The sequence below is a fragment of the Nanorana parkeri genome, unplaced genomic scaffold, assembly GCF_000935625.1.
Source record: "Nanorana parkeri isolate BGI_ZX_2015 unplaced genomic scaffold, ASM93562v1 scaffold369, whole genome shotgun sequence".
Classification (NCBI taxonomy): domain Eukaryota; kingdom Metazoa; phylum Chordata; class Amphibia; order Anura; family Dicroglossidae; genus Nanorana; species Nanorana parkeri.
This window is the reverse complement of record NW_017306637.1, coordinates 273,725-287,073: the sequence shown is the minus strand read 5'-3', so window position 1 is coordinate 287,073 and position 13,349 is coordinate 273,725. Positions and strand designations below refer to the sequence as shown.

General features: G+C 43.0%; 1 protein-coding gene across 1 annotated transcript in view; it reads left to right on the top strand.

Moving 5' to 3' along the window:
* HCFC2 (host cell factor C2) overlaps positions 1–12,460 on the top strand; it is a 26,785-nt gene extending 14,325 nt beyond the window's left edge. The window contains exons 10-17 of the mRNA XM_018558918.1: positions 1,913–2,010; positions 2,693–2,837; positions 3,138–3,338; positions 4,599–4,663; positions 4,899–5,039; positions 7,106–7,285; positions 9,939–10,221; positions 12,310–12,460. Coding sequence (XP_018414420.1) covers positions 1,913–2,010; positions 2,693–2,837; positions 3,138–3,338; positions 4,599–4,663; positions 4,899–5,039; positions 7,106–7,285; positions 9,939–10,221; positions 12,310–12,323 — 1,127 coding nt within the window. The 3' untranslated portion in view covers positions 12,324–12,460. The remainder of the gene's footprint in view (positions 1–1,912; positions 2,011–2,692; positions 2,838–3,137; positions 3,339–4,598; positions 4,664–4,898; positions 5,040–7,105; positions 7,286–9,938; positions 10,222–12,309) is intronic.
* The last annotated feature ends 889 nt before the right edge of the window (positions 12,461–13,349 follow it).

Below are 13,349 nucleotides of genomic sequence, written 5' to 3'. Positions count from 1 at the left end.
TTTTACCCTTTTACCCTAATATTCACCTGGTGATCCTCCAAATAAGACACATCCTGTCTCTTTGGCTACACTTATTTCATCACTGTGTCCATGGAGGGAGTCATGGTTGTAACACAGGCTGGACTTCAAACATGTCTGTCTTTGTTTATCTCCATGATAAGATGGCTTTATGGGACTAGTAGTTTACAAAAGAAAGATAAGGATGTTTTTGCTGTCTGTTCAGCTCACAGGAAGTGACAAGGACATGGCATTTCTGGCAAAATCAATAGGTATTTTCTGTACTTGACAAAAAATGTTGCAGCCACTATATTGAAGCACCGATGAGCTTCTCTATATACTACTATTTTAGGGTTTAGATATATTTTAAGAAAGTTAAATATAGTGGTCTTCCTACTGAGTTAAAAAAAATTATATCACAAAGTGTACATATAGATTCATTTGTGTGCGTTTTTTTTTTATTTGGCTAGAGTAGGGAAAGGGATAATACCCCTGGTATTATTTTATATATTTTTATGCAATCTGTCCAGCTAGGGAAATTTTACTTTGCTTGGTGTCCTGGAGGAGACCCAACATGAAGAAAAAAATCTCTACAAAGAAGGGAATCTCTCTCTTAGAAAGATGTCTCTAGAACAGGTGTCCCCATTGGAAAATTTACCATCGCCTCTTGTTCTGGTGACATCTGTAAGATTTTGGATTTCCCTTCACATTCTGACAAATAGGGTGAGTCTAACTAGTTGGGACACATACAGTAATAAAAACCTGACACAGGTTCTAATCCTTTCCCACTCAATACACCTTTTTTTAAAGTTCTGCATGTACATTTACTTTAAAGCTGAACACTAGGCAGTAGCTAAATACACAGATAAAATACATATATCAGAGCTGTTTTACCGGCTAGAGGATTTGCATTGCTGTCCAGCCTGTTCTGAGATTTACACAGCTCTTAGAATCTGGTTATGTTCTAAATTGGTGATTGAACATTACAACCATGATGAGTGCATCACGGGTGAAATGCACAGGCTTATGCATTGTTTACATCCCAGGCCCAGGTACAGACATTCTGTTATAAAGCTAGAGGAAGTAATCGATGGACTACAAGTTTATTGATGTCACCACATTGCTCCATTAGGATCGGTGAGTCCCTCTGCCGCGGTGACCAATGGGACTTGTATTCTTTCCATTCCCAGATCCCTTTGAATGGATGACGTGGCTGTGTAGGGTGAACCAGTCACAGCTGCACCGAATTCAAACAGAAACAGATGCCTGCAGAAAAGCACCCCTAAATATGGGTGTAACATGAAACATGGTCACGAAGCTGAAGTAAGCCTTAAAAGAAATACAAAGGCTGTCATTCAGGACTTTAGTAAACTCCAGGTAGCAGACTGTCATGTAGATCAAGTAAATACACTAGATGATTCACTAAGTTGGAAAATGTAGTTTACTTGTTGAGACCCTTTGATATAATTTATGGGTTGATCATAGATAGTATTTGGCTACCCCCTCCTTGCTATGTTACACAGCATCTCTAGAGCTTTTTCAGTTTTATTATGTAGGTGGATTATTATATTTTTGTGTGTTAAGCACAAGATATATCTCTTAAATCAATGCTCTTACTGAGAATTTTTACTGAATGTTGCTGTGTTTTATAGTTTCAATTAATAATGCTCCTTGTCCTATTTGAAGTATATAGAAATATATGCTGTTATTGCTCAACTTCTGATATTTGTTCTCTAGTATAAGCATGCCTGGTCTCCGACACATGAATGTAGTAATGTAGTGTAGTATGGCTCAAGTCGGCCCACTGCATAGCTCCTATCTGTAGCACCTAGCTGCTGTACTGGAACTTGAGGTCGTATGTTTTAAATGTAATCTGATGTTTTACAAGAATAACTATTGCCTCCTAATATTGTAGATGCTAATTGCCCAGAATCTTCTGCAAGCTGCATGTTTCCTTCTGAACACAGAGTGGAACCCCTTCACCAGAATAGCAGTAGTGGACCAGTAACCCAGGTAAGTGTCCGATAAATTTCGGCCGTCGAAACATTTTGGCCAAAAATGGTACTTTAAGCAAAATGCTGAAAAGTACCATAATGCCCTAAAATGCATCCCTAGCTTCTCTCCTCACCGCTGGATGCCGGTCTGTGTCCCCTCCGATGTCTGCTACTCTCCCTCCCTGTCGGCAGAGGCAGCGGGGATCTGAGGGGACACAGACTGGTGCCCAGCGGGGAGGAGACCACTGTCACTGGAGGCCGAGCTCTCCTCCCGCACCGCCCCGCCTCCTGTGACAGGACTGATCACTGAATGTTTGCAAATAACTGAGGACATAGTATGTTTACTGTGCCATCCGTTATGAATGAACAGGAAGTACCATACATCACTTCCTGTTCATTCATGATTGTGGACATAGTAACTGATACAATATCCACAGTTTATGAATGGACAGCACTCAGTACAGAGGTCTCCTATTCATAAAAGGGGCTGCAGATAAAGGGTTTTAGGACTCTGTGTCCTCCATCTACTTTTTTTTTTTTCCCCCCCCAGTTTTTAAAAGGGAAATATCAGGGTTCTGTTTAGATCCCTGATATTTCCCCAGAGCCACCGACAGTAAAGTATAAAAATAAAATAATTAACAAGAAATAAAATGTTTTTTTTCCAACCTTCCTAAAAAACATTTCTTTTGTCATTCAATTAGAGTTCCACACCCAGTTGTTTGGCAAAGTCTACTAACCATAGTGTTGTTGGAGTGAAGATAACCTCAACAGAGAAACAAGCACTTTCCAGTGTAACTGTAGAATTAAATGGCCAATTACAACAGTCGTCTGGGCCTAACACAGCAGGTAAGACTAAAGTATTGGTATATTAATTTTGCAATAGCTAGCCCTCTGCAGTGTATCAATAATAGCATACAGAATATACATTTCATCCTGCCTATGTTGTATAAAATGGATAGTCTGCATTTCTCAGTAAAGAGTGTGAAGGTATCTGACACATGGAGTTTAATACCATTCTTTTGTGGCCATGGCTTGGTGTAATCCATAGATATAAAACGTTTTACATTGCGTTGTAATTGGTCATTTTTGATAAACAAGTGGATCCAAAGACACGTTTAATGGGTTGTCATTTACTTTGTGTCCTAGGTCCTCATACATCATCTAATTTGAATGATGTGCATGCCTTGGACATAGGAATTTTAACACCTGAGGTTTCAGCATCCTGCATTGTCTCCAGTGCACAATCTATGGTAACCCAGCAGAGCATTAAAACTGAGTCATCACGTACAAATGGGGCACTTGTTAGAGATGAAACTTCACAAACTACACTCAGTACACAACGTGAAGGTTTGAAATGAGTTTCACATACTGTATTCTCAGCCATTTGTCTGTCAAAGCAGTTAAATTGCAGGGTGGACATTAACATTGCATGTGTATTGAATTCTGTATGAAGGTACAAAGTAAAAATGTTTGCATGATATGCTGTCAGTATGTGTAGTTAGTAGTATCATGTGTTTAGCACACTGACTACCATAATGGATGTAAAATGTATGTATTTATCACCCCAGGCAAATGTTCTTAGTGTGCATTTCCCAGTTTGTAATTGTATAAACATTAAATTTTCATATCAAGTGCAGATGTTAAATGGAGCATTAGTGCATGTCATAGTCTGTTACAGCATCTGTCAGCGCCACAGAACCTTTGTCAGCAAATGCTATTTTAGTAGTAATTTGTTTTTTCTGGTTTGTGATACAAACGGTGGACAATACCACGTTTAAGACTAGACTAGCATTCATCAATATAAAGTACAAGCAAACCCTCTATAGCAGGGCTCAAAATTTCCACTCGCCTGCTCGCATTTGGCGAGTGGAAATTCAGTCAGGCTTGAGTCAGTACCCGACTAGTGGGAGCAGCTGCTCCTGCTGGGCTCTCTGTTCTGTCAGCCGCAGCTCTTCACTGAGCTCCGGGTCGAAAACGGAGTGATTGGTAATGTCTGCAGACCTTAGTAATCTCTCAGATCTAGAGAGCTCCGGGCCGGCCGTTTTTCTACTATGGCTGGCCCGGAGGCAGTTAAAGTTGTTAATATTTAAGAGGGTATGTTTAGGGGCGGAGTTAAGGCCGGGGCAGGGTAAGGGATAGGTGGGCAACTGGTGGCCAGTAACTCCTAAGGCCTGGCTAGTAGCTCAGGACTTTAAATTTTGACCCCTGCTCTATAGGATGTTTGGTAACAACTGGTAAAAATGCAGTATACCCCTATACACTAAAAAAATATATATTCATGCTTTTTACTTGGACAAAGAGCAACTATCCATGGTACCGATCTGTATAAATCTTGTGTCTGATCAAAGTATTTTAACATTGCTAAGATGAGGTAATAAATACCAGCATCTTCCCCAAACTGAATTATTAGATCTAGATTGTCAGCTGCATAGGCCAGATTCCTCCCTTGTCCCTTGTCCATTTTTTTCTTTAGAATCTTAGAAACAAAGTGCAAATATCAGGGCTTATGTGGAAATTTTCTAAAGTTGGTTCGGTATATTTTTTTATAAATGTAAAAGTGAGTTCAACCGCAAAATCTCATAATTACTGAGACCTTTTTCTTTCCAGCTACAGTCTCCACATCGACAACACGCACAAGTGAGAAACTGATTTCCCAGTCAAAGAGCGCACTGGTAAGTTACACCTACTAACAATAAGAGATAATACACATCAGTGTATAGATCTGTTAGATCGACTCTTTCACGCAGATTACTGATCACTGATATACAGAACTAACAAATTAATTTATTTTTGTTTTGTGCATGCTGAGTTTATAAAAAAAATGCATTACATGTGCATGTATCTGTTCCTAGAAACTGAAAATGACACTTCCCTTGAGTAAACTGAATTTACTTACTTTGCTGACAGGCAAATGGGCAGGTTACAGAAAAGTCTGCAGTAAAGAATGGCCAGAGGAAGTGGTATGATGTCGGGATCTTCCAAACCAATAGTGCTGTGGTCAATCACTTCTTTGTGCTTCCAGAAGCGAACCAGGGCACATCAGGCAAGGTAGTATGCCTACATCACATGTGTACAGGGTCTGTCTTTTGTGTTTTTTTGAGTAATTACTTTGTACCTGTTTTGTTTGCTGCAATAAGGTAAACCTGAACTTTGCCTGTGCAGTGCAAAACAACACATTAAGGCTGGGTTCACACCTAGGCGTACCGAATATGCGCGTTTTGGGCCGCGCGTTTTTACCGCAATTCGCGGTTTAAAAAAAACGCACGACAAACGGGCGTTTCCGAGGGCTATCCGGCTGTATCCTAATGGATACGCGTGGCGAATATGCCCCAAAGAAGCTTCTGTACTTCTTTGGTGGCCACCGGCAGGGGCCGCCCCTAGGCTGTAATTGGTCTTTAGTTTTGTGCCTAGCGTCCTTCTCCTGCAGGTGGCGATATTACCCTACCATTCAGGATCTACGATCTGTTGCCTGTGTCCTTCAATGAACGGAGAGAAAAGGATTTTACGGTGAGTACAAAAATCCTATTTTTTGATGCGTTCCAGTTAGAGCTGCAACAGTTAATTGATTAAGTCGATTTAAAATCGACGATCCAAAACGTTGTCGACGTTTTCGATCGTCGGTTCGTTGGCTATTGATTGATTAGCCAGGACGCTGAAGCCGTGCACGACGCTCTTGAGCAGGGAGGAGAGCCCAGCCTCCTGTGACAGCGCGGCCTGTCTCCGCCCCCACACCGCTCTGCCGGACTGTGATAGGCGGCTGAGCGGTCTAGGAGAGACACCGGCCGCTCACAGCGCTCGGCCTGCTGTCACTTTCTCTCCTCCCCGCTGGGACACAGCAGCGCCCAGCGGGGAGGAAAGAAATCACGCATGCGCCGATGTATCTGCAGTAAAATGACACTTTCGGCAAAAATTACACTTTCTATTTTGAAAATAATCGTTAGCTGCAGCCCCAGTTCCAGTTTAAAAAAAAAAAATTCGAGTTTCACCTGTATATTTTTTTTTTTTTGCTGGAGTGGGGCTGTCAGTATGTTAGCTGCGGTGCAGTGTGTTTGTGACGCGTTTTGCGTTTCCGGAGCGTATCCTGACCGTACAAAATGTGACATGCAGTATTTTTCTGTCGTAACCTGAACGGACTACGTACGTGAGAACTGTAGCCCATAAAACACATAGGGATACATTGGGATGCATTTTTAGTGCAGGAGCGTACGGATCAGGTCAGCACAGAAAACGGACGTTGTGTGAACAGGCACTTAGGGTCACGGGAGAACATATACTAACCTCCTCCCAAACCTCCTCCTGACCCAAAGCTCAGGCTATTGCCCGCAATACACTGAGAGTGTTGCAGCCGGGACAGATTCTGACATTACTGTCGAGATTCACCCAGCTGCGTGAGTGACAGCTGGTTCTGCCTAATCTAGAGGCAGAGCCAGCTGTGCCCAACCCCTCCCCCATCCGTTCCTTCACTCAGCGCTGGAGGATTGGGGGGGGTGGGGCGAATCCCTGCGGGGAGCGGTGACTGACCATCACCACTCACTGCAGGGAGATGATCGGTAAGTGAGGGGATCAGTGCATGTTTCTGTTTCTGCTCACTTCACGATTTGATAGAGCCGACCTGTGACGGCTTCCTTGTTACAGGTCGGCTCTAACTGAGGATAAGTGGAAATCACTCACCTCATAGTTCTCCTTTAAGCTGGCCATACACTATGCAAATTTTAGTCTGTTCTTGATGAACCAGCTGAAATTCGCACAGTGGGTGCCGCTGTCAGCATCCCCGATCAGCTGATCGAAAGGAACCGGTTGCAAAATCTTTGAACGAACAGAGCGGGCAGCCAATAAACCGCCGGCCGCTGTCGGAATACAATGAATACAGCGGGAGACTCCTCGATCAATGCTCATAAGCTTTGATGGAGTCTGTAATATTTTATTCATTCAGCCCGCAGGTTGAACAAAGAAAATATTTCTGTGTATGGCCAGCTTTAGGTTTATCTCTCGAAGCCATATTTTATGTATGGCAGTTTACTACTGTTAAGTGTGAAGTGGCTATTCGTGTTGTTTTTGTTTTAATTGATTGGCTAAAGGTCCATTTAAGAGCTGCTTGGTTTTCTTCCTCCCAGGATGCTGATGCTTCTTGCTACACTTTGTTAAAGAAATATGAACTTGGTCCCGGCAGTGTGTACAGATTCAGAGTTGCAGCAATTAATGGATGTGGAGTTGGTGCTTTCAGTAAAATTAGTGAGTTTAAGACTTGCATTCCTGGATTTCCTGGAGCTCCATCATCCGTAAAAATTACAAAGGTGAGACCCTAAAAAAACTGGCACATTACTTATTCAAACCACACATATTAAAAATGATTTGTTGGTTCATAATAGCCTGCAACATTTACTAAGTATATAATATTTACTATGGCATCCTACTTTCATACAAGCATAACTATTCCCTTTTCAATATCGTACCTAATAATCACTGGTAGGGATGCACTGATGCCGTTTTTTCGATATCGAGTATGAGTACTGATATTTTTTTTTCCAGTACTCGGCGACACCCAATAACAATACTGGAAGTCCCATTAAAGAAGCCGGGCGGCATGTAATGACTCCCTGCTCGGCTTCCTGATAAGCCGGGCAGTATGTAATGCCTTGCCGCCCGACTATCTGGTTAGCTGTCTCCATGCTCCCTCCTCACCAGGTGACGAGGAAGCATGGAATCGGCTTTCTAACAAATCAGGAAGCCGGGGGCCAGGTAATAACTCGCCGCCTGGCTTCCTGAATGGCCAGCTCTCTGCCCACACAGGAAGCCGGGCAGCGAGTCATTACCCCACGCCCAGCTTCCTGATTCACTAGGTGATGAGGAAGCATGGAGCCAGTTTTCTGGCCAATCAGGGAACCAGAGGGCAGGCAATGTATCCCCTGGCTTCCTGATTGGCCAAGAAGCCAGCTCTCTGGTGACGAGGGAGCATGGAGACTGCTTCCCAGCCAGTCAAGAAGCCAGGAGGTGTGTAATGACTCCCTGCCCGGCTTCCTGATACCTGAAGTTCTGGTATTTGGATGGGCATCGGGAGCATTTCGGAAAATGGTTGGATAAATGAGGTGATCCAAACAGGTAGCTTTGCTTTAGCTACCAATTAAATATATTTCATAATCAACAAAGAATATTTATGAATTAAATAATTAACCACCTGCTGTCTGGCCGTTGTAATTAAAGGGCCGGACAGCGGACGGAATGCGAGTGGGCGTTTTTTATCGTGGCGGCACGCACAAATGGGAAATCGGCTTTGAATGTAAACAGCCAGCGATGGCTGTTTTACATACAAGCGTTCAGATGTCTGTCTGTTTGTGCGCCCCCCCCTCCGTTGCCGCCGCTGCTGGCTATCCCGAGCTCCGCTGTGACCGGACAAACTACAGTGTAGACAAGCTGCGGTGCGAAGTGGAAGGTTGCGATTTTTTTCGCTTCGCCTGCAGTGTGTCACAGCCTTGAGAGGGAAAAGGAGGGAAGTCTGTCTTAATGCCACCCTTCCCTCATGAGAGTGGCAGTTTCAAGTCCCCTCACTGTATCTGTGTAGTGTGAGGTAAAGTTCAGTAAGGTCATGTGACCTTAGGGCTTAGTGGCAGTTTCAAGTCCCCTCACTGTATCTGTGTAGTGTGAGGTAAAGTTCAGTAAGGTCATGTGACCTTAGGGCTTGTTGTTGAAGGCTCAGTCTCCCTCAGAAACAGGCCCACCAAATTAAGCTTGAAGGATGTCTGGGGAGCATGTTTTACAGGCAGATGCAGTGAACATTGCACTCCACACATAACAGTCTGTAAGACCATTTCGCCACCATGGTCCGCCGTTTGTAATGCATTAATACCTGCTGCTAGTGTGTTTGCACACGCACAGTGCTGATGCACCTATCTCGGGACAGCAGGCTTTTTTCAGGGACGCCAAACATTCTAATTTCCAGCGTGTCAGAGTGCCCACTTACATTGCTTGGCTCCATCAGAGTGCCCCTTTAGAAGGTTTAACCCCATCACTGCCTCACATTACGGCCGCCTCTGGTAGTTTGATTCATGCTTTTGTACTGGTACATGCTGAACAAATCGGATCATGTAAATCAGGGGTAGCCAAACTCCGGCCCTCCAGCTGTGGTGGAACTACAAATCCCATGAGGCATTGCAAGATTCTCAAAGCCACATACATGTCTGCAGGAGAGAGATGCATCATGGGATATGTAGTTTCACCACAGCTGGAGGGCCGGAGTTTGGCTACCCCTGATGTAAATCCTGCTTTTTAGCAATTTTCATCATTTTAACAAAGAATTAACTGTTGCACTTTGCTATAGAGGTGCTTTGTAATATTGTTATTGGGTGGTTTGGCAGAGTAAACAATGATCTTGTCAGGATTGTAGATTATCACAAAGGATGTCATTGTGCAGCTCAGAATACATTCCCCGCATTGCTTTCTCTACTGATCACCGTGACGACTTATCTCAGCCTTTCACAGCTGTTTCGTGTGATAATTTTTCTTTTCGCAGGTTATTAAACAGCCTCTGTGCAGCCGAGTAAAACAAAGTGATCTGCTGAGTAAAGTTAACTCGTGATAAAGCTAGTTTTTATCACGGTTTATTAAACGTACACCCAAATGTGTGAGTACATGTTCCAGTGATGGAAACTGGCACTGGCTGTTAGTGAAAGTTTCAGCCAAAAAATGAATTGACCTGCAGGGATAAGCCCTAGGAGCCAGCTCATGTCATACTGCATCAGTAATGGCATTTTAGTCTTCCACACGTTCAAAGAGCCTCCCCATTTCCCTATGTGTAGTGTAGTAGATCTTCCAATCAGCCCAGGCTGCACAGGCCCCATCCATCCTCATAAGCTTAAGAGAAGTTTCTTCCATGGCATTGCCATTGTCGATTGCACAGATGCCTCACTAGCTTGATAAAATCTAATGAAAACATATGTATGCTTATTTCAGAGTGCAGACTGTGTCCATATTTCATGGGAAACGCCTTCCTCGCCAACGGGAAACATTTTAGAATATTCTGCCTTCTTGGCCATACGTACTTCACTTCCTGAGGCTCAGAACCAGCTGGCGTTCATGAAGATTTACAGTGGTGTGAAGACATCCTGCACTGTAACCTCTGCTCAGCTGGCAAACGCTCACGTTGATTGCAGCTCCCGGCCTGCTGTTGTTTTCAGGATTTCAGCAAAGAATGAAAAGGGTTATGGACCAGCCATACAAGTTCGATGGCTTCAAGGTAAGCACTGGAACAATTGTTATATGGAGATGCAGGGTTCAAGGTGTGACTTGTAGCAAGAGACAGGCTCTATTCATTTGTTTTAAATGTCATCTTCATTACATACATATTTTAGGATAAATCTGTGTTGTGCCACAATAGCTCTGTTGCTTCATAGTTAAAAAATACTACAGCCCTCTGGGGATTATTATAACAGTTTAAACCTATATTTTTTAAAAAAAAAGCTTTTCCATAAAATTTAAGTGACAACCAATTGCAAAATCTCTTAAATAACAATTTATACAGCTATGCTATATTCAGATGAGCTTTTCCATTTACATAAAAGCAGCTCCACTGCTCCTTTCACCATTTTTTGGGTGATATCACAGCATCCTGGCAATTGGGAACAATACACATCACCTGGTATTTGCAGAGGGAGGGAGTAGGGAGCTGTTGAGGGGACTTGGGAAGTGCAAGGCAGGTCAATAAACAGAAGGCATATTAACCGCTTGAAGACCAGGTGTTTATGTTTCATCAGTTTAGTGTTATCAGTGATTGATGGCCCTAGAACTATTGCTCTCATTCCGACGTTGGTGGCGATATGTAACATGTGCGGCGTAATGGGCGCAATCGTCGTTTTCGCAGGTATGCGCACCTGACGCTTGTTTACATGCGTGTATGTAGGGGTGGGGACTTAAAAAAGAATTTTAAAAAAACAATTATTTTTTTTGAATGTGTAACTTTAAAAAATTTTGGGGGGAAACTTTACATTTTTTTTCAATTTTTTCACTTAACTTTATTGCTATCACAGAGGGGGCTGAGAAACCCCTCTGTGATAGCAAAAAAGGTGAAAGGTCCTCTTTATTTAGACATCAGGGGTCTCCAAGACCCCTAATGTCACCTAGGACCCCCCTGAAGAAGCTGATGAAGCAGAGATCTGCTTCATCAGCTTCTCTCCAGCATCTGAAGCTGGAGAGTGACACGAGAATGCGGAAGTGATGTAATATACAACACTTCCGCATTCTGACAGCGGAGAGGGGACCGGAGGGAGATCGTGAACCGACCTCCCTCTGATCCCCTGTGACAGAGGCAGTATGCTGGTCCCGGGCTCCCGCGGCGCGCCTGATCAGGTGGATCTAACAGGACGTGTATACACGCCCAGTTACATGCAAGAAGCTCCCGGCCGGCCGTGTATACACAACGGCCGGCTGGGAGGTAGTTAAAGTAAATGGAGAGTTTCTTTGATGATGTTGCCAGAGCATGAAAAGCTGCCTGGTAAGTCCAACAGGTTATTCACAAAAAGGGTGAAGAGTTTGGAGAAGGCAGGAGAAGTGAAAAATCTAGGACTTGGAAACATTCTCCAATTCAACTCAATTTCCAATTCAGGTATGTTATCCTAGATTGTTCACTTCTCCTGACTTCTCCAAACTCTTCACCCTTTTCTGAATAAGCCTGTTAGTTTTAGGGTGGCTTGATGTATGTTATCTTGTACAAAGGCAAAGATTGATTTACTAAACCTTTCCAGCAGCCGAGGGAAGGAGCCTCAGAACCATTCCATGATAAGAGAATTGCTTTTTTAGCATAAAAAATGAGAATAAAGGTGCCCATACACCTTACGAATATCGGCCGACTTTTGTATGCGTTCGCGTTTTCGTCCGATATTCGTAATGTTAATGGGCAGTGTACAACTGCAAATACTGTACAATCGATCGACTTTTGACTAACCATGTAATTCGGACGATCTACACTGCACATGAGCAGACGAAAATACGTGTGGTCGATTACTGCAATTCGCCCAGGTGCTTTCTTCTAATTACCCCTGATCCAACCTTGCGATAATCGGGGCAGGATGGGGCCGCCGTATGAAAATCGTACGCCGGTTCGATCATCGAGTGTCCGATGATCGTAAGGTGTATGGTCAGCCTAAGAAGGAGACGTTTAATCAGAGAATCTAAAGTCCGTTCTCCAAAAGGCAAAAAGATGGGTTACAAATATTAGGGAGGCCAAGGCTTATCTCCAGGATTATTTACCTTGGGCTCTTTCACATGGCTATCGATTTAGAAAATGTGGAGACTATATCTTAATTCATTCAAAATGGTTTTGTTACAGCAGAGAAAACGTGAAGGTCATTGTGGAATCGCCTTGACAAGATGCAACAGCAAAGTGCCACTTCCAATGGATGGTTGCCACTATTGTAAATGAAAGGAATTGTTTTCAGCGTGTGCTAAGTGTAGCTATATGTTTCACTTTTTGTAATATTTTGTAAATCTCAGAATGTTTATTTTTACATTATGCTACCTGTTGTAAAGCGATACATATATAATATAAATATATATATACTTTTATTCATGTATTGCAAAGGATTAGTGATGTACTCAGGTGGGACTACACGGCACAGTTTCTTTTTACCACTTAAGTGTATTATGTGAGTATCTAGTTTTAAGCAATAAAATTGTGTAAAAGGGATGGACAGAAGGTTACAGTGCAATACTCTAGGCACAAAGCACTTCCCTGGCTGCAGGGGCTCCGTGCTTGTACTTCAGCATGGAATTGTTTAGGAATATGGAAGCGGAACTATATAAAGTTTTTGTTTTGGCATTTTACCTTTCTGGAAAAGTGTGTGTTAAATGCCTTGCACTTTTCAAAGTGCATTTTTCTTTTGGAATATGTTGTATGCAAAAACAAATGAGTAAGTTTTATATAAAGAGCATTGGCCATACAATGACCAGTGTCCTAAACTAGGCTTTTACAGGACTGTGCAGTTTAAAGGGGTGTCCACCCTAAATATATGCCTCTGACGCTTCCTGACCGCCTCATGAAGATCTCCATGTGATCCTCATTCTTTGTTCAGAAGAACGGCTGTTTTACATATGATTCTGTTTACTTTACGTTTTCGAAAATGGCTGAAGCGTCACGTATCCCCATCCTGGGAAAACAGAGGGAGAGCAGGCTCTCCTTGGGAGTCGACAGAGGAGTTAGAATCAAGTATTAACATTTTGATTAGTTGGAAATCCATTTAATCTGAGTAGTATCTTGTAGAAGCAATTCAAACAGATCATGGCTAATGAATTAAACAGATGTCCTACGTAATGTAGGTGGACAGTCGACCCAGTGAGGTTAATGGATCAATTCGCTGAGCAGACAAATAT